General features: G+C 38.8%; 3 protein-coding genes across 6 annotated transcripts; 2 read left to right on the top strand and 1 right to left on the bottom strand.

Annotated features, from left to right (window-relative positions):
• Nucleotides 1–1,690: 1,690 nt before the first annotated feature.
• LOC131784501 (piggyBac transposable element-derived protein 4) lies at nt 1,691–24,943 on the top strand. Of its 3 annotated transcripts, XM_066172817.1 has the most exons (5): nt 12,140–12,226; nt 15,170–15,662; nt 21,717–21,793; nt 22,193–22,261; nt 22,371–24,943. In XM_066172817.1, exons 2-5 carry the CDS (start codon nt 15,604–15,606, stop codon nt 24,101–24,103), a joined length of 1,938 nt encoding a protein of 645 aa, XP_066028914.1. In that variant the 5' UTR covers nt 12,140–12,226; nt 15,170–15,603; the 3' UTR covers nt 24,104–24,943. The 3 variants fall into 3 exon arrangements, with proteins under 3 accessions (XP_066028913.1, XP_066028914.1, XP_058957295.2); XM_066172816.1 differs by lacking the exons at nt 12,140–12,226; nt 15,170–15,662 and adding an exon at nt 1,691–1,865; XM_059101312.2 differs by lacking the exons at nt 12,140–12,226; nt 15,170–15,662 and adding an exon at nt 20,585–21,344.
• On the top strand, nt 2,929–5,772 carry LOC136283639 (uncharacterized). Its single transcript, XM_066172815.1, has one exon. The coding sequence runs from the start codon at nt 3,115–3,117 to the stop codon at nt 5,479–5,481; it is 2,367 nt and encodes a 788-aa protein (XP_066028912.1). The 5' UTR covers nt 2,929–3,114; the 3' UTR covers nt 5,482–5,772.
• LOC131773007 (uncharacterized) lies at nt 9,893–14,699 on the bottom strand. Of its 2 annotated transcripts, XM_066172818.1 has the most exons (4): nt 14,567–14,683; nt 13,175–13,273; nt 11,682–11,934; nt 9,893–11,276 (listed from the first exon to the last, which is right to left on the bottom strand). In XM_066172818.1, the coding sequence occupies exons 3-4, from the start codon at nt 11,919–11,921 to the stop codon at nt 10,329–10,331; spliced, it is 1,188 nt and encodes a 395-aa protein (XP_066028915.1). In that variant the 5' UTR covers nt 11,922–11,934; nt 13,175–13,273; nt 14,567–14,683; the 3' UTR covers nt 9,893–10,328. The 2 variants fall into 2 exon arrangements, with proteins under 2 accessions (XP_066028915.1, XP_058944959.2); XM_059088976.2 differs by lacking the exon at nt 13,175–13,273 and having other exon boundaries at nt 14,567–14,699.
• Nucleotides 24,944–25,354: the final 411 nt, after the last annotated feature.

The raw sequence follows: 25,354 nt of genomic DNA, 5'->3' as shown, positions 1-25,354 counted from the left end.
AAATTCTTATAATTCCGCCATAACTGTTATTGCGCAAGATGATCATCTCACAGCTGGAGCTCGGGCCGCCTTTGATGTCACGCTTAAAGAAAACGTAGAAAGCTAGATATTGTAAACAAAAATACTCCCTGTAGCACGCTTCAAATTTCGAAACTTTATATTCGTTTACGTTTGCAAACAGCCTTCAAAACAGTGGTTGCTTTATTGCCTGATATGAAATGTTCACCATAATATGACAGCGACTTTAACTTCAGTCGAAAGATCAATAAGCATAATATTTTCAATAAAATTCTAGTTCCTTGGTGAAAAAAAAGTTCCATAACCCTAAGCAAAAGTTTCGGCTGCCGTCGGAAGCTGGCTGTTAGCTTGAACCTTGTGTAATTTATCATTTCTCTATCTAGATAACAGTATTCCTGTAAGAGCATTTCCACAAAGGGATAGTGAGACCAGAAGATGATAAATAAAAATTTTAGTTCAGATTTTAAGAATACACCAGTCTCTATAAAAAAAAAAACCCAATAAATTTCGAATTTTCTTTCTGCAGACAAACTCGATCCCTAACCGCAGCAATTCTCTTGTTCAGATCTTTTTTGCATTACGTCTGATAAATACTCTATGAGCTTAACTTTCACAAGCACCAAGGTAATTTGATATCAACACTTAGCAGGACAATATTTTTCACTTTGCGTAGGAAAGCATTAAGATGATAAATTGACGAAAATCTGACAGCGTGCGTCATTTGTAATTTGCACTCATGTTACAACTTTGCACTCGTGATCTCGCGTTACATTAAAAAATATTACTCGTTTCCAGCCAATCAGAAGTGCGTGATGTTTTCATGTATATTACTACAGAACGAATTGGACAACACAAATTCCTGTTATCAATTATTGATGACCATTGCAATTTCCGAAAAAAAACTCATTATGAAGTTTATTTGAGAAAATATCTATGGTAAAGGCATTGTCTGATTACAACTCTATAGAATAATTAATATAAATAAACAGCTAATGCGCGAGTCGCGTTTGAGGAAATTGTAATGGTCATGATTATGAACAGAAATTTTGAGTTAGGTAGTCGTGAATCTGCTCACGTCGGTTGTCTCTGTAAACAGAGTATGATCCTCTTTCGTGAGATTTTTTCCAATAAGTGCATTGGTCAAATGTGACTTTCCTACTCCTGTCTTGCCACATAGTAGGATGGTCATTTCGTTTCGATCTGATTTCAAAAACTCTTGTAGCTGATACTTGCAACTATCATCGCCAAATATCAACTCCTTGGCCTCTTGATGGCTATTTAAGCTGACTCCGGGAGGGGATCCGTCTTCCATCTCAAAACCAAACATTCCACAAAGAAAAGAAAGCAAAGTGCACCGCGTTATTTAAATAATGAAAGAGCCTAAATAGAAATTTTCCTTGTTTTGCTCTAGGACCTCTCAGAGCACCTTAGCACGATAAAATATTGACCTGATAGAAATTATACTTTGTATGTCTGATATATCTTTTAATTAAAAGATATCCCAGCAGCCCCTGAGCTTAGGGGTGGAATTCCACCCATCATTTCCGGAAGAGTATTGCGTTACTTCCGACTCTTTCCATATTTGGTCTGTATGACGTTGACATGTTAAACGAATCATGTAGCGCGTTTGGTGAGCGACATTTGAAAATACTACACAACACTAATTTGACATTTTAAGTTTCACCGTTGAACATGGCTTCATCGTCCAAGCGTGCGCGTGTGAACCTTGTCTCCGCTGAAATAATGTTAGAGAAGATCTTTAATGATGAAAACTCCGCTGATGGGATGGACAGTGGAGAAGAAAGTGATCTGGACCGGCAGCTAGAAAATGAGAGTGGGGAATCGAGGTGAGAAGTCAATAAAGGCCATGGGGAAATGGTCGCCATCGAACATGTAGTCTTGAGATGCGAAGTCGTTCGCCTCAGGTCGCCCTTTTGTGCTTGATTCTTGTGCATTTCTTCAAATTTGATTAAAATTTGACTTTAGGGACTCTGAAAATCAGCAATTTACGTTACGAGCATGTTTTTAGCGATGAGATGCGATGCGATTCAAGCTGTTTGGAAGCGTAGTTCGATCAGCTGTTACCATGGAGAAATGCATTTTTCGGTTGCGTCCGTTGCGTGCGATTCGATAACGATTTGGCGATTTAGTTTAATATAGATTTTTCATTCGGTTAATTTTGACTGACTTACGCAATATAAACATTTTACTTATTACAGTTTTAGCGAAGGAGAAGTTGAAGATGACGAGCGGCCGGAGGAGGCTAGCACATCCACTAAGGAACCCATGGCTCCTGGTAAGTAAAATATTTCCACCCGGCAAAATTAGAATAACAAGTATAATTTTCAAATGCACATACCATAGAATAACGTGAATTTTTTTAGGATATCAGTATAACGCTGTTGATGATAACTGATTTCTTCACTGAAAATTATATTTTTGTTTTACAGTTCAAAATGACTAAAATGAAACACGCATGATTCCCTGTAACTCTGAGTTTCGTGCCTACGCACTCGTCAGACAGATTAAACCTGTCTGACGAGTGCGTAAGCACGAAACCCAGAGTAACAGGGAATCATGCGTGTTTCATTTTAGTCATTTTGAACTGTATTTCGCTCTACACTCATGTGTATTGAGCACTTTCCAACAGCATTTGCTACAATTTCTCATAATTATTTTTGTTTTAATGTGTAGTTGCTGGACCCTCTGTTCAGGGTTCGTACGGGTCCTGGAAATCCTGGAAAGTCCTGGAATTTTATTATCGCATTTTCCAGGACTGGAAAGTCCTGGAAAAGTAATGCTGGTCCTGGAAAGTCCTGGAAATCTGTTAAACTGAACAAAGTAATAAAGTTTTCTCTAAAACAAATGAGCAAAGTTTTTTTAGTATTTTTATAACGTATTCCTTTCTGGTTTTGACCGCATGACCGCATCTATATTTTTTCATGTTTCCCGAAACTGACACGAGTGTAACTCTGGATCGAGGGCTCATGTATCATCATAAGCTCATGCGCAGTAGTAACCTTGATGCATGCATGATTTTGTAAACGGGTACTCAGTGAATGGGCGTCTTGAGTTTTAAATGTTTTGTTCCGAAATATGCCTGGGAAATGCTTGTTTAGTGACCGATGGTTGGAAAACTCTTCCTATAAATTGTGGCTGGAACGTGACGCGGACAAGTTTAAAGCAAAATGTAGAGTTTGTATGAAAGCGTTTGATGTATCAAATATGGGAGAATCGGCATTGAAAAGCCACGAAAAGGGAAAGAAGCATATTCATCTTATCGAAAAGCAACAAAGAAATACAACAGGTGACATAAGAAACCTTTTCTCGAACAGCTCTTTCGCTGCCCCTCGAACAGCCACTGAAAGTAACAACTCTACTTTGACTGTATCAAGTAGTGCCGCTAGTACAACAGCAGGTATGTCCGGGTTCGTGACGAGGAATGATACTTTAACTGCTGAAATTTGGTGGGCGCTAAAGGTGAATAGCAGCCATTATTCGTATAATTCCTGTACAGATATAAACTTCTTAGTGCAGCAAATGTTTCCAGACAGTGACATTGCAAAGAAATTTACCTGTGGGGAGAAAAAGGCCTCCTATCTTTCTTGCTTTGGTATTGCACCATGTTTCAAGAGTCTTCTAAAGGAAAAAGTCAAATCTTCAAAGGGATATGTGCTTTTGTTTGATGAAAGTTTGAATCACGAACTGCAAAAGAAGCAGATGGATTTCCATGTTCGCATCTGGAATCATGACAAAGTTGAAACTCGCTATTATGATTCACAATTTCTTGGGCATTCTAGTGCAGAGGATATGCTTCAAAAGTTTCATTCTTGCAAAGAGGACTTGAGCTGTAGAAATCTGATTCAACTCTCTATGGATGGGCCCAAGGTTAACTGGAAATTTTATGAAATGGTAGAGCAAGAATTGAAGAGTGATTTCAGTTGCACTCTCCTTAACACAGGCAGTTGTGGTATACATGTTGTGCATGGAGCTTTTAAGGATGGTTGTGATGCAGCTGGATGGACGGTGCAGAAAACTCTCTCCAGTCTTTACTGGCTGTTTAAAGACAGTCCGGCTCGAAGAGAAGACTACATTAGAATAACTGGTAGCAGTGTATTCCCCCTAAAATTCTGCCAGCACCGGTGGTTAGAGAATGTGTCAGTTGCCGAGCGAGCACTGGAAGTGTGGCCTCACATTGTCAAATACATTAATGCTGTTAAGGCAAAGAAAGTTACTGATCCCAAGTCCAAATCTTACGAGACCATTAGCAGTAGTTGCTGTGATCCCTTGATGCCAGCAAAGATTGCCTTCTTCTCATCAGTGGCAAAACAGATCAATCCTTTTCTCACAGCATTTCAGACTGATAAACCTATGCTGCCATTCATGAGTATCAGTTTGTACACTTTGTTGAAATCATTGTTGAATAGGTTTATCAAGGGTGAACTTGTTACCGAGGCAACATCTCCTCTGAAGATCCTGAGGTTGAAGCCCACTGATAAAGAACAGCAGTTAGACTACCAGAAAGTTGATGTTGGCTTTGTGGCACAACACATGCTGAAAGAAAAATCTGGGAAATTGAGTGAAAGGCAAGTTCTTCAATTCAGAATGGAATGTAAAGATTTTCTTGCAAAAACAGCCTCTAAACTGCTTGACAAAACACCAATAAATTATCGACTAGTAAGAAGTATGTCTTGTCTGGATCCAAGGCTAATGGCATCAGAGAAAGAAGGATGTGTCAAAAAAATGAAAAGAGTTCTTGAAATTCTTGTGGAAGCCCACAGATTGAAGGCTGATGAGTGTGATGAGGTGATATATCAGTTTGGACAGTTTTTGGATGAATGTGCAGGTAATCCTGACTTTGAAGATTTTGACCCTAGTGAATCCTCTTTAAGAGTCGACACACTGTTATATGAACACATGGCTGGTAATAAGCAACTGGCAAAAGCATGGGGGGTAGTTGAATTATTGCTGCTAATGTCTCATGGTCAAGCCACAGTTGAAAGAGGATTTTCTGTAAACAAAGAAGTGGCAGTTGAGAACCTGTCGGAAAGATCGTTCATTGCACAGAGGATTATTCATGATCATATTGAATCAGTTGGAGGCCTTGCCAATGTAAAAATCTCAAAGCAACTACTTATGGCATCTGCTGGAGCGCGACAGAAATATATTTCCTATCTAGAAGAGCAGAAGAGAATTAAAGTGTCCCAGGAAAACACGCTTAAAAGAAAGGCAGCAATGGATGGGATTGATGTGCTGAAGAAGAAAAAACGGCAAATTGAAACTGATATAGAGGCTCTTTTAAAGACTGCAGATGAATTTGCAGATAGGGCTGAAGATTCAAGAAACCTTACTTGGGTTGCCAAATCAAACAGTTTGCGAAGATCTGCCAAGGAAAAAAGGGCAGTCTTAAAGGACATTGAAGAGCAGTTGGAAGGAAAGCTCCAAGAGCTGAAAAATAATTAACCCCACTTTGAATCCCAAGATGTGAATATTAATTCTACTTAGTATCAGTCACGGATTTCTGATGTTACTTCTGAGATATTAAGAGTTCAATGAAAGAAGTTGATATTCTCTGTTTTCTTTGTTCTCATTTGTATGTCTGACAATGTGTTGAAATTGAAAGTAGAAATGAATCTTTTATACTTATGAGAGTGAAAGAGTTAAGGTGAATTTTGGAGTCCTGGAAAAATAATCTGAAGCCTGGAAAAGTCCTGGAAAAGTCCTGGAAAATTGTTTCTGAAAAAGGGTACGAACCCTGTATTTAGTAACACCCCTAAAATAAAGCCAAGCCGAGTGAACGCCACTGTAGCCTCTTGTTTCAAGCCTAAACTCGCTTGTCTTTCAAAACTTTATGGAAGGAGGGAGATACTAGACTTGCTTCAAAGACTCGCTGTACAGTCTTGGAACCAAGTTTAGTCAAAAGGACATAACGCAGGCGTTTTGTACTTTCTTTTGTTGACGTCGCTCAGATTCAAATCACACTACTTCGTTCAGTCTATCAATTAGAATATTCGCAAAACACACTTTCAACTCGCATCTACTTTGCCGATGACCAGGGAAGGTTATAGTATGTAATTTATAAAATGGAACTTGCCCTTTCGAAGCGAATTTGGATGTTGCATGACAACCAAAGGTTTCTAGCCCTCTCTTAGATCAACGTTACTTACCAATAGAATGAAAGCACTAAACCATTTTTTAAAAATTATGGAAAATCGCAACAGCTGACCTAGTACCGTTTTTTCGAGGTGCTCTCGTCCTCTTGGACGATAACAAGTAATCTGTAGTAGAAGGCTCGTTAGCCGCATCCAAAATTCTCTTCACTTCCCTTGCCTCAGAAGGAAAAGACAACAGCCTGGTCTCTACGTGCCTGCTCCTGTCTCTTCCAAAAAAGGCTACTGTAAAGGGCCTTCAGATTGGGAAAGTCCCCTTGGCAACTTACCTTGCTTGCGATTAATGTTTGCATTACTCCAGTCATGGAAATCAAAAAAATTGTCGTTAGTGATTTTTTGTGCGTCATTGTTTGAACTTATGTAAGTAAAAACACTTCTAGACGTACTTCCGCAACGTAAGCATAATCGTTTTCAACGATAAACGACCTGACTCCCTCTCTTAAGACTTTCCTTTGCCTTTCTAGTGCTCTTATTGTTTTTTCCTCCCGTGATTGACGCTTCGACTTGGCGCATTTTGGACAAAGGATATTGAAAATTTTCGTGACTAAGGCCATACTTGTATCTCTGCCATGGTTTTCGGAATTTATCTACATTTTTCTTTACGTCATTGTTTGAACGCTGAAAGTAGTTTAAATAACTTTGGACACTTCTGCAAAGTAAGCATAGTCGGCGACGATCACAAACGTATCGACTTCTGGTTCTCTTTCGTAAATGGTCTGAGGCAATAAATAAGAAAACGACTCATAAGTCGTGCCCAGGGTCTCCCTGTTTCTCTTAGAGGGAGAGGACACGGCCCAGTCTTTGTGTGCCCACTCCTGTCTCTTTAACCTCTCAAAAGTGGCTCTAATAGGGTCCAAGGGAGGCTTTACCTTTCTTGGAACTCTGCAAGACTAAGATGGGACGATGAGTCATTAACCCTCCAACTCCCAGATCAAATTTGTAATTCTCCTTACTGTCAACCATACATTTCTTATAATGTTACTTCAGAGAATTTAGTATTGGATCAACTTACTATCCTCAAGTGATGAGAATAAAGAAAAACATCAACTTATCTGGTTGATATTAACATTGTAAGGACAAATTCTGTCTTGGTCACTCATGGGAGTTGTATCAGTTCTTCAAACAGTTCTTGTGAAGAGCACTCATCCATTGGAAGGGGTAATGGATTACGCATGCACACAACTTCACCATAAGCTTCATCACAAGACGATTTGCTGTGGTATTGACACTTAAACTTATTGATCAGTTCAGGCATTCAATCCTTCAACCTGTATTTCATTCTCTCCTCCTCGATCTAAAAACGTATTTGATTTTGATCCAATTTGGTCGTCAAAACTCAGAGTGCTCTGTGTTTTGTTCTCCACTTAGTTTACTTCAAGGATGCGCTTAGTTTTTCTTTCAAATTATTCAAACAGGCTATTTTTGTGACCCTGAGATGTTGAAAGTTATTCAGTATTTGTGTAATCCGTTGGCTTGGTGACCTTATTTGTCAGTCGTGGAATCTTATATGGCTGTTCTCGAGAAAAGCCGGGACGCGAGGATTCTTGGAACCTCAGTTCGCTTTAAGAGTGCTCTTAGATTTTCTATCAAATTATACTAACAGGTTAAAGTTTTTGTGACCTTATCAGCCAAGTACTGTTCGATGTTTCGGTTATCTGCGGGCTTTTGTTAATAACCTTATTTTTGTAAGTCGCTATCAAAAAACACGGTTATCGAGAAAAGGACGCGAGGTTGTTGGAACCTTGCTTCGCTTTCGCGAGTACTCTTACTTTTTCTATCGAATTATGCAAACAGCAGGCTAAAGTTTCTGTGACCTTATAAGCCAAGTATTGTTCAATATTTTGGTAATCTGTAGGCTTTTGCTTTTAACCTTATTTTCGTCAGTCGTTATCAAACAACGCAATTATTGAGAAAAGGACGCGAGGATTCTTGGAAAAAGAAAAAAAAATCTTAAAACAAGTTATAGAACAAAGATTCGTTTAAAAAAATGCTTCGGAATTAGCTTAAAACTGTCCAAGCCCCGTTAAAAACTATTTCTTTTTGATGACGAGCGAAAGTAGTTCGTGCTATCGATATCGATAATAGTATATTACTCCATTTTCGCCTTCAAAATCGGCTCAAACTTCTCCAAACGTCGATCGCGTATCGTACTATAATAAAGCTTCTATTTTAACCAGTGTTATTTAACACATGACAGCGACAACTAGTGAAGACCTTAAAAAATGTAAACCGAATTTTTTCGACTTACCGAAGATACTAAAGAATACAAAACAGACGGCATATGCTTTAGAGACTCTCGTGGTGCGTTGCATAGCATATGTTTGCAGAATTTCTCTAGCAACTCAGAATGCCTGTGATGTACTGTTAGATGTTAATCGGCAAATCAGTTGCTCTAGTAAATTTCATCAACAAACTTACCTTGAAAGTTAATGCAAATTCTCGTTTGTTATTATATTTGCAGGTTTCAGTCTCAAAGTCTTTCGTGAAGATGTCTGACAACCACTCTGGTATCTCAGACGGTCTTGAAGAAGGCAGTATGAGTTACCTCAGCGATGCAGTGCATTATAGTGCGTAACACGAGAAACTAGTGCTCAGGCTCCGCACTGCATCTTCTATTTTGTTTCCTTTTATTCTTTGGTATTTTGTGACTCAGTTTCCTAGCAAGTTTTGGAGACAATTAATAGTACTATGGTCATTTTAGGGATGGGTACAAAATCGACGATTCTATCATCATGGTCTGTAAGGAAAAGTGATTTTCCATTCCATCTTGCCTAAACAATTTTAATACATTGGAACAGTTAGTGGTTTTTGGTTTTTCGTATCGGCCACAGTTTTCATATGAGTTGTTGCGGGGCAAAGAATAACAGCAAACATTCCGGAAAAAGGCTGAGAAAAAATGAACGCTGAAAATATCAAACGCTCTTACGAGCGCTACTTGTAGTCAAGCTCTTATACTTATGTCTTTATCATATCGCGTTGCACGCATTCAATCACTCACGTGTGCCACGAGTGTAAATCGATGATAACAAAAAATCAGCCGAGGGACCTGACAAATTCATACGCCGAATTCTAGTTTTAGGTTATCCCAAACCAAAGGTATGAAATTCGTCTGGTCAAAGATCATGCTAAGAACTGTGAGGGCAGCCAGAGTACAACGAACTTAAATACATTTCTCTGTTATCTAATGCTGTATTTGTTGTTTGTTTGCTTGTTTGTTCTTTAGCTGACTTGCTTGTTTTTAGTATATCTAAAGACTATGAACGAAGCAGTTTAACTCTAGTTAGAATAAGAGGAGGGTGAGACTGGGAGGATTTTAGGGGAACACAACCTTTTCAGCGGGAATGGAGCGCGTATCATTCTTTCCTCGAAAACTATGAAGGGGGGACTATAGACAATTGTCTGTTAACGCAGGGGGTTCATTAGAACTCTACAGAGCCTTTCGGGGGAGAAATCAGGTAAACTTTATTATGACACAACCAAAATCCTTCTGTACCCCCATTCCCCCAGGCGATAAATACTGGTCGGTCTCATAGAAGTTAGAAGCTTGATAGAAAACAGGCACAAAGTTCTTAAACGCCTGCTAAATACTTTTTTCCATCTTTTCCCGTAAAATTCAGGCACGGAAACAAAAACTGTACAACCCTTTTCTTTTGGGTGGTGTTACTAATAACACAAATTAAAGAAAAATCACAAAAGACGTTTTTTAAAGTTTAATTTATCAGTGCTCTCTATTAAATAGAGCTAAATAGTTTCATTTTACTCAGAAACTTAATCTGCAGACGCTTGAAACTTATCTTATCTTGTAACAAAAAAACGCTTGGATCTCTAACAAGCCCACATATAACATGCAATCTACCTGAACTCATCACTCAGCAACTTTATCTGCAGATGCTTGAAACTCGTCTTATCTTGTAACAAAAAAAAAACTTGGAGCTATATGCAATCTATCTGAACCTTTTTTCTACAGAATATTCTATTTCAGAAACGTGGCATGAACCTTTTAAGTATACAGAGTTCATTTCCGTTAATAGATTATATGTTCAAAGTGTAACTGATTGATATTTTTAATGTCAAGTAGTTTCTCTCTTTTTCACTCTTTTGGCCACCTTTTGATCATTTCTTCATGCCTTCTGGTCTAGCTTAAGTGGGTCGGGAAGTTGGGTAAGACTTCTTAAAATACTTCGTTAGCCAGCCGAAGAATGTTTGGTACTTTTTACCAGATTTAGCACCGGTCAGCTCACCGATGAGTTGCCCTGATACACCGCCAAACACATCCCTAATGATTTCTTCAGAGTACGTTTCATTCACCTTGATGGAGGGACCTGACACCTTTGCATCTTGGCCAGGCTCGTCGGACGTCCCGCCTTTCTGGAAACAACGGTTCAATTTTTCGTCAAAGTCGCTCTCTTTCAATTTTGTTCTGAATTCTTTGATTGTATTCTTTTCTTCGATGGATAAACTACCGAACTGGCCAAGATTGACAACGTTGCCATCTTTCCTTACTTTGATTTCTTCGTTTCCGTCACTAAGGGTGGAAGAGAATGAAATACGATCAACATTTGCCATCAGGAAAGCAGCTTTTGCGTTCCTGTTGATACGTTTGAAAGCTGAGATCCAAAATGCTGTTAACCAGTCTTCTCTACCTGGAAGTCTTGGATCATCCAACTCTCCGGCTGGCGTAAATGGCACATTAGTCGCTGTAATATCAGGTACTCCGATAGCAACCAAATGTTTGTTTATCGCTTTCTTGAAAGCTAAAACGCGGTTATTGAAAGCGGTTGCTTCAGGTACGTCATCTGTCTTCTTGGTTGGCGATAGTGGGACTTCGTTGGCAAAGGTTAAAACCACAAGAGCATGTTCCCAAAGTTTCTCCCCCAAGGCTTCTGTAAGCTTCTTTATCGTTTCCAAGTCGTCGGTGCGGAATCGCTTACTGGTCATCTCAGTGCAGAAGAGAAACAAGTCGAAGTGGGTCACTCTCTCCTTGATTTTCCGCAGATATTCTTCATCATTGCCGGTTGCGTCTGCAAGTCCTGGAGTGTCGAACACTGTGATAGTTACGCCGTTTTTGACAACTTCATAAGCAGTTACCTGAGGGACATAAAACAGGAAATTATTACAACTTTTAACTCTAACAGAGATTTCATTATGATATGGCTTGGTATGTTACCTCAGTTACGCGAGAAAAATGCATGAAAACGTTTTATTCATATAAAGCCCTGTTCGTCTAAAAGACGTTGAAAAGAAGTATTTACTTATCCTTAGGGTAATTTTGTACCTAATACCTGTAAAGTAATTCGATAATTCTTTCTTAATTTCAAGTATTAAAGATGGGAATTTCCGGAAGAAAAAAAGGGAACAGATGGATTCTAGACATGTATGGACGCGAGATATTATCCATTTTCCTATCCACAAGTAATGCACAGTAACCCGTTAATGAAAGCACCTCATAATAGTTTAAAAGGTGAAGTAATTGTCGATATCAAAGTAGCTTACGTCATCAGTTTGTGGGTCGATGTCATATCCTTCTGCTGCAACGTTTTCTCCAATGAGCGCATTTGTCAAATAAGACTTGCCAACTCCTGTCTTGCCACTCAGGAGGATATTAACTGTCTGGCCACCGGAACTGGCAAATTCTTCGATCTGATACTCCAAGTTTTTTGCACCAAATATAATCTGATCAACTTCAGTTGCCAAGGCATCAGAACTTTTCTCTGAGGTCCCTTTCTGTGCCATTCTTGATAACAAACTTTGAAAAAAATAATTTTTATTAATATAAGAGGAAGAAAATAAAACATGTGTAAATTGACCAAAACATTGTGGATAGAAAATTATTAAGAAATATTTAGTAAGCATTGTCAAAATAATAATCTGCTGTTTGTTTTTCTCAATCAAAAGATTATGACGTCAACATAAATGCTTTTCGAAGAGCATCTGGCATCAATTGGATCATTAAGTGATTTTGCTCACACGTGCTTCATTCGTGTTGCAGCCTTTAAAGAGTTGATTTGTTGAAACAGTTTTGAGTCATCTATGAAGACGTAAGTACGTAGTTTTTGATTACGACGAGAAATCAAAATTCGGCTGCTAATACTCTGATCTTCAGGTGTTTTATTTCCATGCGGGATCAGTCGCCCGACTACTGGTTATGTGCTACGTGGCAGAAGAGTAGAATGCAAGAAAATCTACTTCGCCGAGAAAAATTTTGATAAATCTTAACTGTGCTTGCGCTTAATTCTCCTCAGTCGATTTGCTGTAGTACTGACATATTAATATATCGATCAGTTCAGGCATTCAAACCTTCCATCTAAAAATATTGATCAAATTCGGTGGTCAATACTCTAAGTGCCTTGTGTTTTATTCTCTATTTAATTTACTTTAGGGGAGCGCTTAGTTTTTCTTTCAAATACTTTGAGTGCTCTGTGTTTTGTTCTATATTTAGTTTACTTAAAGGTGCGCTTAGTTCTTCTTTCAAATTATACAAACGGGCTATTTTTGTGACCGTAAGATGTTAAATGTTGGTCAATACTTTGGTTATCCGTCAGCTTACGTTAGCCGGGTAATTTACAATTCAGTGTCCGCATTCAAATACATACTTTGCTTTCAGGATATAGAAAAATATTTTAGGCGATATTTGGAATAGAGTAGGGAGAGGACGTTGTTCGATTGGCATCGCGCTTACGAAACGAAACGAAACGATGTCAAACAAAACGAAACCAAATCGAAACGAAATCAAATCGAAACGAAACGAAACGAAACGAAATGTCAGTCGTGTGATCGTTTCTACTTACATTTAATTGTAGACAGTGCCACGGTTGTCTAAAAAAGTTGGATAATTTGCCGCAGAATCTCAAGGTTTTACAAATTTCTTTAAGAGATACTTACGGTGCACCTGCGAAGAAAGAGCGAATTATTTCCCAGTCGAAAGGATCGCTACAGGAAACATAACTAACTTTAATTTATTTGAAAGTATTTTAGTGATCTGTTACCTTTTGTCGGCAAACTTATCTGTCAGTCTTTAATCAAACAAAGCTGGTATAGAGAATAGGAAGCGAGGATTCTTGGAAAAAATCGAGGACGCGAGGATTCTTGGAAAAAGAAGAAACATCTTACAACAAATTATCCAACAAAGATTCCTTCAAAAAAATGTTTCGGAATTAGCTTAAAACTGTCTAAACCCCGTTAAAAACTATGTCTTCTTAATGACGAGCGAGAGTAGATCTTGCTATCGATATCGATCATAATATATTACTCGACTTTTGCCAGCAAAATCGGCTCGAACTTCTTCAATCGTGGATCGTTTCGCGCACAAAGATAAAGCTACTATTTCGACCAGTGATGTTTAATTCGTAACGGCGACAACTAGCGAAGACCTGAACAAATGTACACCGCATTTTGTCGACGTATCGAAAGATACCACGAATACACGACAGACGGCATGGGACGGCATCGAAAGACACTTTTTTTATAAAGATAATTTTGGTGAAAATGCTCACTGCAGCTACTGCGCGGCTGTTGTTGGTCAAACCTCCTTGTTTCTTTATAGTAACTTTAATTATGTCTGTATTTTGTATCAGAAATATAATAAGTTAAAAATTGAAATTAAAACTAAAAAAAAAAGACCACGACGGCGACGGAAACGATGACTTGGCCGTGGCAAACAACTTGAAAGGTTTATTTGGGCAGAGCAATAGCTCAGCGCTTCCCTTTTAAAACTGTTTTATTTCTTATCCGGCCTCTGCAAAATAGAGACCTTAAGCAGTCAGGGAGCTACGCCAGGGAAGACGTCGATTAAAAAGGAATTTCTATTTTTAGTTAGAATTTCGAAAATGGCTGGATGTGTTTACTGTTTACACAGCCACTCCATAACTTCAGCGCAAAATATGTTGGCAGCTTTGAGTTGCGAATGGAAATTAAAATAATTTATCGTTCCCCTTTTCCTTTCGCAGACCATGCAAATTTTGGTGATTTCACGTTGTTGTTTTGCAGAGCACGCCTGAGAAATGTACAAAGCTTTAAAACGCACGAGCTGAGCAATCGTTCTGCCTATTAGATCTTTTGTTTTGCCACGTCCTCGCTGTTGTCGTCGTCGTCGTTTGCTTTAGGTCGCAGATAACAACGTGAAATCATCAAAGTCTGCGTGTTCCGAGAAAAGAAACGTCAACGGCAAATTTTTAACTTTCCACGCCGCTCTCATACGTCGTGCTGACTTACGTCGCCGTAAGAGATGGTGAGCACATCCAGTCATTCGCGAAATTCCAAATGAAAATATATATTCATTTTTAAATCGACGTCTTCCTTGTCGCTGTAATGTACTGTTAGATGACTATCGGCAAATCATTTGCAAATCAGTTGCCGACAAATTAATCCATTCAACCTACCTTGAAAGGCAAGGCAAATGCTCGGTCTTTCGTGAAGATCGGGTAATTTAGTATTATCCACCGCAAAGAGTCCAAAAGCTGACGCCTCGAACTCGTTTAAACCCTTCGTCAGAGCGATTAGAGGAATTGTGGGTTGTGTGTGGCTTTATTTGCAGAAAATGGAGCTACGCTATTGGTGGGAATATGGTGAGGAGAAAAAAAATAATAAATTTGTTGAATGAAAAGCCCTCGTTGATACGGTGGTGATCAAGAGCGTCGATTTGAAAGATAAATTTTTGTTCTAGAGTTTTGCGGCTTTCCAAACTGCCCAGATGAAGGGAAAGGCCGGAAACTGCCATATGCTACTTCAGGAGCCTAAGTAATGGGCTCCTGGCTGCTAGAATGATTAGGAAGATTAGAGTGTCTAGCGACTGGTTTGGACACGTCCTTCTCATTTCTTTCTACATCGCGGACGTGTTCTCGGAATTTGTCATCTAGTTTTACCAATGTACAACTTTTTTGCAATAAGTAGAGGTTATGCAGATTTTTAAGGTGCAAAATAGCTTTCAATAAGAACTACTCCGGTGTCAGCTATTCGCTAGTTTTCTCTCTCTTCCTCCATAGTATTAATCTTCCCTTCCAAGGCTCGTTGCCAGTCTATGAAGTAATTAACAATCCAGTCGAAGGCAGCGGCACCAAGAGAGCCACCTCCAGAAAGGATCCTTTCGAATACCACCCTGATGGTTCCTCTAGCGTACCTCATCATGACATCTCTCAGGTTTTCTCTTAATGAAGGAGGGACGAGGTTGATGCTGGGGAAACTCTACGCTGGGCCTCTCTACCCATGATCAGTGCCTATCGTAGCTGAGCATAGACGCAGATGTGACTCCGGGATTATTAATATCTCCACCATGAAAACACTTCTAGTAATGGGACGCCGATCAGAAGCAGTGTCACTATTTTGATCACAACGGCTACGATCACCCTGGACAGCCCATTTTAGCGAGTTGTTCATTTCGAGGTTTTCAACGTACACAAGAAAACGGACTTTTCTTAAAATGGGCTCTTTTCATCAAAGTAAGCGGTCAGATCGCAAGCGATACACTGTCGAAGTAAGGTGAGGTATTTTTATTGAGAATTTGACGTATTTTTTTATTCCTTAAAGCGATCATAAATATTCCCATACAAACTCTTATAATTCCGCCATAGCTGTTATTGTGCAAGATGATCATCTCACAGCTGGAGCTTGAGCCGCCTGTGGTGTCACGCTTAAAGAAATACGTAGAAAGCTTGATACTGTAAACAAAAATACTCCCTGTAGCACGCTTCAAATCTCGAAACTTTATATTCGTTTACATTTGCAAACAGCCTTCAAAACATTGGTTACTTTATTGCCTAATATGAAATGTTCACCATAATATGACAGCGACTTTAACTTCAGTCGAAAGATCAATAAGCATAATATTTTCAATAAAATTCTAGTTCTTTGGTGAAAAATCGCTGGCAAGCGTGCAAAAAGTTTCGGCTGCCGCCGGCAGCTGGCTGTTGGCTTGAACCCTGTGTAATTTATCATTTCTCTATCTAGATAATAGTATTCCTGTAAGAGCATTTCCATGAAGGGATAGTGAGACCGGAAGATGATAAATAAAAATTTTAGTTTACATTTTAAGAATACACCAGTCTCTATAAAAAAAAAACCAATAAATTTCGAATTTTCTTTCTGAAGACAAACTCGATCCCTAACCGCAGCAATTCTCTTGTTCAGATCTTTTTTACATTACGTCTGATAAATACTCTATGAGCTTAACTTTCACAAGCTCCAAGTTAATTTGATATCAACACTTAGTAAGAAAATGTTGGTCACTTTGCGTAGAAAAGCATTAAGATGATAAATTGACGAAAATCTAAAAGCGCGCGTCATATGTGATTTGCACTCATATTACAACTTTGCACTCGTGTTGATCTCGCGTTACCTTAAAAAAATTCACTCGTTTCCAGCCAATCAGAAGTGCGTGATGTTTTCATGTATATTACTACAGAACGAATTGGACAACACAAATTCCTGTTATCAATTATTCATGACCATTGCGATTTCCGGGAAAAAAAACACATTCTGAAGTTTATTTGAGAAAATATCTATGGTAGAGGCATTGTCTGATTACAACTCTAAAGAATAATTAATAAAAATGAACAGCTAATGCGCGAGTCGCGTTTCAGGAAGTTGTAATGGTTATGAGTGTGAACAGAAATTTTGAGTTAGATAGTCGTGAATCTACTCACGTCGGCTGTCTCTGTAAACAGAGTATGACCCTCTCTCGCGAGATTTTCACTATTAAGAGCTAATGTCAGCATGCATCAAACAAACAGCGGCAAGTCATCCGAATTTGTTTTCACTCCTACTTTCATAATTTGTAGCCCAATATGTTCTAATAATTGTGGTGTAGTTTTTTTGTAAAAATTAATTTTAGTTTTCGAGAAATAATTTTTTCGTTCGACCGCTCAAATATGCAAATTTACACCGTGAATATTACTCGAGTTGTGTGACCTCATGTAACGAATGTACTGGACCTGGATACTTTTCCTATGTCGAAAAGTAGCATCAAAACAAAGGCAGTTTTAACAATGACCGATATGACAAAATCTACTGAGCTTCAAGCTTTTATAAGACAAAAGGATGGTTATAAAGTTACTGTAGAAATTTCCTTGTGTATTTGTGTTGTTCTATCTTGAGACGAACTCGAAGTCCGGCAAAATTTACTTCATAGCGACTATGAAATATACACGGTGCGCCTACTTGTCGCCACCGTTAATAGGCATAAATCACTACAACTTGCAAAAAGATCTAACATAACACTCTTACCTTGTTTATTTATGACTTTATTAGCTGTTTCGATGATCACGTTAATTATGCTCTACCACATTCTGGCCAGATTTGAGTTCCAGTTTATATATCTTCCTTATCTCATTATATCAGTTGCGTGACAAGCGTGACACAGAAATTCAAAGATGAATCAACCTCTGAAATACCAAGAGATGGGTTTTTTTCCTCTTTGCATGACATCTAGAAAAAACCTTTCAGGAATTACTGCATTCAGAAAACTAAAATGTCCAGATCCATCAATGATTCCTTTGCCGGCTGAAGTCAAAGTATGGTTACAATACTCAATTTGATTGACAAGCTACATACTGATTTAGCTAACTGATCTGTTTTATAAGCGACTCATCTTACATGCTAAAATGGAGATTTGCTGTTTAGTGAAATCGTTCGCTGGTGGAACTTGTGGGTTTAGTTATCGAGAAGACCAAGTCGTTCCCTTACGTGATTGTTAATTAGACATTTCAAGTCACTTGCGGAGTTGCAAGTTTTCAGATCCAGAAAATGAAGTCGATCTTGTTTTGTCGCGTGCCGGCATCTTCGAGACGCCAAAAGATATCGATGACTTTACAAATTGCCCCACTCACAGATCAAATCTCGGTGTTAGGTGAAATCGTGGTTCCAATAGCAGATGTAGGGTGCCAAAAGAAATGTCCGGCCATAATAAAGGTAGGGTTAAGTCGATTCCAAAAGCTGATAGGGGAATTGGCAAGCGTGTATCAAAGATATTACTCAAGATGTCTGGAAAATTCGTACAATCTGGCTTCGGTAAGTAGGCTACTTACCACCGTGAGCAAAATTACACGTGACGTCAGACTTAAGTTTCGATTGGGAATTGGTCAATAGGCTACCAAAAATTCAGACAGAGGCGGAGTTTTCTGAACTTATGTCTAAACACTTTGTTGGCTTTCCGCCGTCTGGGGGGACGCGTAGTTATGCACACGGTGGTAGAGGGCCCTTCCGCACTAGCAACTAGACGCTGACAAAACTTGTTTCTCTTCGCTAAAAATCACGTTAGAATTTGTCCTCGCTAAATGTCAAGTGTGCTGCACGTATCAGCACCCCCGGGGGACCCCTTTACATAAGAGGGCGGGTGTGCGCGCCTGGAATTTCGAAAACCGATCGCTATAAAATTATAAAAGGTACTTAATTCTTATCCGTGTGGGAGTGGCAACAATTAGCCTGTAAAAACAAGTGTTAATGTCCTTTTCTGTCTTTTTCAATGCTTCCCTCGCTCCTACAGAGGACTCATACAAATATGAGAGCCGTGCCGCGTTTACATTGCACAGATAGAAAAGGTCGTCCAGAATGAGTTTTCGTTCTGTAATGAAAACCCCAATAAACTCACTCAGAATTGACTCGTTTCGAATAAATTTTACGCTGGTTATTATGTGGTAACCGGTATGAACTCGTTCTTGTACAAAACTCATTCGGATATCATGTAAAAGGCCCCTAAAAGTTTTTATTCCCAGAGCATCACGCTTTGCTCGCCTGTCTGAATACTAAAAATTTCAGTAGCGTTGAAGCCACAACCCGCTTTTAACTGCTGTGCTGCCGCTGAAACAACGATTAGTGAAGAAAGCACAGATTTTAATATTTTCAATTCAACTTAAACAAAAATCTTTATACCTGGTAAATATTCACTTGACTAGCTTATGATATAAATGAGGGAGGGGAAAACACAACGCAACAACAACAACAACAACCTTTATTTATGTGTCAAATCTAAAATAGCAGTTATACAACCACTAACTGGGGACACTAAATACTACCTAAAAATTTGAGAAATTTAAAAATAAAACAATATATATGTACAATTTAAAAATCTAACCTAAGTCTTACATAAAAGGCAGTTTTCACATTTACTATCAGTCAATTTAGAAACAAGGTCTATTCTACGTATGTTACATTTAAAAGATGATATGGATGTCAGTTCTCTTACATTTCTTGGTACAATTGCCCATATTTTGGGTCCCATATATCTAAGCGAATGTTTTCCAAAAGTGACAGTATTAAATCTAGGTATACCAAAATCATTATTACGCAGTGTGTACCTAAGTTGTGGAATTTGAAAAAGGCTACATATGTAATTAGGAGATAAATTGTTCTTTACCTTATACATAAGAATGGCTATATCCTGTAGTCTTCTGTTCTGCAGTGTACTTAGGTTAGCCATGTCTAATAATTTATCATAACTACTCCCCTTATCACAGTAAACTGCCCTAAGTGCCCTTTCTTGAATACGTTCCAATTTTCTAGTATCACTCGCCCTACAAAAATGCCAGACAAGATGGCTGTATGTCAAATACGGAAGAATGGCTGCCTTAAACAACTTCAGCTTGGTGTCTGTTGGTATCATATTCCTGAGCCTTATCAGGACTCCAACACGCTGGCTACTCCTCTTACAAATGTTAGCAATGTGTTCATCAAATTGAAGCCTATTGTCTATATATACCCCAAGAAGTTTTAAACACTTGGTAGATCAGATCAGGCAAAACCTGGGTTCCTGTCAAAAAGTTGTACCCAGGCGTAATATAATACTCGAAACGGCTAATAAAATCGTAACTAAACAAGGTAAGAGTGTTATGTTAGACTTTTTTACAAATTGTAGTGATTTATGCCAATTAACGGTGGCGACAAGTAGGCGCACCATGTATATTTCATAGTCGCTATGAAGTAAATTTTCCCGGACTTTGAGTTCGTCTCAAGATAGAACAACACAAATACTTAAGGAAATTTTTACAGTAACTTAATAACCATCCTTTGGGCTTTTAACAGTTTGAAGCTCAGTAGATTCTGTCACATTGGTCATTGCTAAAAATGTCTTTGTTTTGATGCTACTTTTCGACATAGGAAAAGTATGTCGGACAAAAATATTCACCAAAAAGTAAGTATTTCTTTGCCAGCTTCAATAACGACAGGGGTTTAAGTTTAGATGATAAAACAAAGGATTATGCTCACAGAAATAGCGTAGATCTAGTACATTCGTCACATGAGGTCACACAACTCGGTTAATATTCAAGGTGAAAATTTGCATATTTGAGTGGTCATTTCTCGAAAACTAAAATATATTTTTACAAAAAAACTACACTACAATTATTAGAATATATTGGGCTACAAAATATGAAAGTAGGAGAGGAAACGAATTTTGGGTGACTTGCCACAATATTTCAAATTTGTTCGATGGATGCTGACATCCTCTCTTAAGTGGATTGGTCAAATGTGACTTTCCTACTCTTGTCTTGCCATATAGTAGGATGGTCATTTCCTTTCGATCTGATTTCAGAAACTCTTGTAGCTGATACTTGCAACTATTATCGCCAAATATATAACTCCTTGGCCTCTTGATGGCTATTTAAGCTGACTCCGAGAGGGGATCCGTCATGCATCTAAAAACCTAACATTCCACAAAGAAAAGAAAGCAAAGTGCACCGCGAAATTTTAATAATGAAAGAGCCTGGATTGAAATTTTCCTTGTTTTGCTCTAGGACCTCTCAGAGCACCTTAGCACAATAAAACATTGACCTGATAGAAATGATACTTCGTATGTCTGATATATCTTTTAAGTAAAAGATATCCCAGCAGCCCCAGCGCTTAGGGGTGGAATTCCACCCATCATTTCCGGAAGAGTATTGCGTTACTTCCGACTCTTTCCATATTTGGTCTGTATGACGTTGACATGTTAAACGAATCATGTAGCGAGTTTGGTGAGCGACATTTGAAAATACTACACAACATTTGATTTGAAATTTCACTTTCACCGTTAAACATGGCTTCATCGTCTAAGCGTGCGCGTGTGAACCTTGTCTCCGCTGAAATTATGTTGGAGAAGATCTTTAATGATGAAAACTCCGCTGATGGGATGGACAGTGGAGAAGAAAGTGATCTGGACCGACAGCTAGAAAATGAGAGTGGGGAATCGAGGTGAGAAGTCAATAAAGGCCATGGCGGAATGGTCGCCATCGAGCATGTAGTCTTGAGATGCGAAGTCGTTCGCCTCAGGTCGCCCTTTTGTGTTTGATTCTTGTGCAGATATTTAAATTTGATTAAAATTTGACTTTAGGGACTCTGAAAAGTAGCAATTTACGCTACGAGCATGTTTTAAGCGATGAGATGCGATGCGATTCAAGCTATTTGGAAGGGTGGTTCGATCAGCTGTTACCATGGAGAAATGCATTTTTCGGCTGCGTCCGTTGCGTGCGATTCGGTGACGATTTGGCCATTTACTTTAATATAGATTTTTCATTTGGTTAATTTTGACTGACTTACGGAATATAAACATTTTACTTATGACAGTTTTAGCGAGGGAGAAGTTGAAGATGACGAGCGGCCGGAGGAGGCTAGCACTTCCACTAAGGAACCCATGGCTCCTGGTAAGTGAAATATTTCCACCCGGCAAAATTTAGAATAACAAGTATAATTTCCGAATGCACATACCATAGAGTAACGTGAATTTTATTAGGATATCAGTATATCGATGTTGAGGATAACTGATTTATTCACTGAAAATTATATTTTTGTTTTACAGTTCAAAATGACTAAAATGAATCACGCATGATTCCCTGCAACTCTGAGTTTCGTGCCTACGCACTTGTCAGACAGATTAAACCTGTCTGACGAGTGCGTAAGCACGAAACTCAGAGTTACAGGTAATCATGCGTGTTTCATTTAAGTCATTTTGAACTGTATTTCGCTCTACACTCATGTGTGTTGAGCACTTTCCAACAGCATTTGCTACAATTTCTCATAATTATTTTTGTTTTAATGTGTAGTTGCTGGCCCCTCTGCTACTTCTACTGCTGCCTGTCCAATTCCCCCTCTCAATTCTGCCACTCCTCTTGGTGAGTAAATGTCTTGAAAGGAGGAAAATATTACTTGGTTTATCAAACCTTATCTATAGGATCTATGGACTTTATCAACAAAACTAAAATATTTGTTATGTTTGTGTAGGTCCTGGAAGATTCCATGGTGCTGGTGCTGTTGGTGTTCCTGCTTCTCAAGATTGTGGTGTTCCTGCCACTCGAGGTCGTTCAAGTGGTTCGGCTGGCCGTAGGAGTGTGCGTGGTCGCACTCGTACTCCTGCTCGTGCCCCTTTCAAATCTTATAATGATCATGATGTAAGAAATCCCATTCCTCCTTTTACTCCTTCAAGGCCAGCTGGAATCCATTTTGAGCGGCCTCAACTCAGGAGCACCATGAAAAAGGCGGTAGAGTTTTTTAACCTATTTTTTACAATTGAAATGATAAACAATATAGTTGCACATACAAATAGTTATGCTTGGGAGCATATATTTTCTGGGTCCCATCAGAGTTATACAAGCCCTGATGGTAGTTGGAAAGAGACCACAGCTGATGAAATAAAGCGGCTGATTGCTCTTATCATTTATATGGGGCTTGTTAAGATTGGTGATGTTGACAAGTATTGGAGCATAAAGACCCTATTTCATGGTCTCTGGGCAAGAGCAATCATGTCTAGAACCAGATTCAAAGCCCTAATGGCCATGTTGCATGTGGTAGATCCCGCTAAAGAAGATAAATCCCATAAGCTGCGTGAAGTTGAGTCCTTTATTTATTATTTTAAATCTAGATGTCTTGCTTTGTACCAGCCCAGACAAAATTTAGCTATTGACGAGCGCATGGTTAAGTCTCGCCACAGGTCTGGTATACGTCAGTATATCAAAGACAAGCCCACCAGATGGGGTATTAAATTGTGGGTATTGGCTGACAGTTCAAATGGTTACACTGTAGACTTCAATGTCTACATTGGTAAAGTCACAGGGCATGAAACTAGTAAATTTGGCTTAGGTTATGATGTAGTGATGAAACTTATAGGGCCTTTTCTAAATCAGGGTTACCATTTATTTGTTGATAACTTTTATACATCAGTCAAATTATTCAAAGATTTGTTTGCTCAGGGAGTCCTTGCCACTGGTACCATGCGGGAAACCAGGAGAGACTTTCCAGCTGCGCTCAAAAACAGTAAGGAATGGGCTAAGGGGAAAGAAAGGGGTAGCATGCGTTGGGAAAGAGATCCTCCTTGTTTGGCACTTCAGTGGGTGGATAACAAAGTAGTTTCAATGTTAACAACTATAGATAGAGCTAATGATCATGGTCTGGTCAACAGGAAAACAAAGAAAGATGGTGTGTGGAACACAAGGGAAGTATCACAACCTAAAGTTATAGATAATTACAATAAGTTTATGAGTGGGGTTGACCGATCTGATCAAATTCTAACTACAAATAGTGCACTACGTAAGTCCATGAAGTGGTGGAAAACTTTGTTTTACCACCTAATTGACATGGCTGTAGTTAATGGTTTTATTCTTTTTAAAGAGCATCAGGCTCAGTTTCCTGACGATGATGCTCTTAAAAGGCCCTCCCATTATTCTTTGGCTGATTTCCGGGTAGAAATTATTAGACAAATCTGTGGTTTCCCTGATTATGGTAGTCCACCTGCGAATACCACAGTGGAATCACCCCCTCTTGCCCCAGAGGAGTTTATATCTATCCATATCCCAGTTTTCTCTAGTACTCAGAGACGCTGTGTGGTATGTTATAAAGAGGGTAGGGGAGATTTTAGGGTTCGATCTTATTGTGATGCCCCTCAATGTCAGAAGTATATGCATGTTAGTAAGGGTTGGGATTGTTTTGCAGTGTTTCATTCTAAGAAGTACCATCACTAAATTTTGGGTGTACCATATTTCCCATACTTAGAACATTTTGCTAATATTTTTTCCAATGTTTTCAGATATTGTGTTTCTCAAAAATATCAAAAAAAAGAAAAAAAACAAAACAAAACAAAAAAATTTTCATTTTGAAAAAAATTTTAAAAAATTATATTTAGTTATACCTTGTTGCTTTTATCTAATGTCAGTGGAAATAGTTGTGATTCAGTTCTAGTTTTCTCATAGAGGCCTCCTAATAGTTAGAAACGGGACTCCTGTGGAGATGTTTGTCCGACAGAACCCTGGTGTCATGCCGCGAAAAATCTGCCCTTGGTTTCAAGAAATCAAAAGATCGCCAAACTGTCCTTGGTTGTAGTAATGCCACAGGAACCCATAAACCGAAACCAGTTGTGATTGTAAAATTTGCGACGCCACAATGTTTTAAACGTAAACATGGTTGCGCTCCCTGTCATTTACAAGTCTCAAAGAAACGTTTGGATGAACTCAGAGATTTTTGCTGATTGGTTCAAGAAAGATTTCGTCCCAGTTGTTAAACGCCACCAACGTGCACCAAACATTATTCGTTCGCCTAAAGCGTTGTTGCTGATGGACAACTGTTCTGCTCATCCTGAAGAGCTGAAAACTCGCGATTGGTCTGTTACCTGTATGTTTATCTTCCAAACACAACTTCGCCGATTCAGTCAATGGATGAAAGCGTCTCACAAGCAACGAAGAACCTCTACATGAGGAAACTCCTTCAAAAAGTGATTTGCGGTCACTATCTTGATCCAACACAACACATTAAGGAAATTGTAAAGCAACACACTATGAAAAATGCGCTCTACCTGCTTGCTGATGCGTTGGACAGTCTGCTTATTTATTGTTAACTACAGCGTTGAAAAAAAGCGATTTTCCCCCATATAAGTAGACTCTATTGACATCTGCTAATCACCATTCCCCGACCCCCCCCCCCCACCCGTTTGATCCCACGACCACGACCCAAGAGCTATCTGAGCAATAACAATATCAACCCTTTTACTCCCGAGATCTCTTTATTAATTCTCCTTACTGTCTGCAATACAGTTCTCTAGTTGTTAAGGTGGAGAATTTGATATTGGATCAGCTAATCATCCCTCGATTGATATTTTTCTTTATTCTCATCACTTGTCCACTTTGTATTTCATTGATATTGTTAAGGAGAAATTCTGTCTTGGTCACTCATGGGAGTTAAAGAGTTAATAGTCACATCTTTTCACTAATCTTCCACAG

The sequence above is a fragment of the Pocillopora verrucosa genome, chromosome 10 (assembly GCF_036669915.1).
Source record: "Pocillopora verrucosa isolate sample1 chromosome 10, ASM3666991v2, whole genome shotgun sequence".
Classification (NCBI taxonomy): Eukaryota; Metazoa; Cnidaria; class Anthozoa; order Scleractinia; family Pocilloporidae; genus Pocillopora; species Pocillopora verrucosa.
Note: the sequence above shows the minus strand (reverse complement) of the source record. Positions and strands in the feature narration are given on the sequence as shown.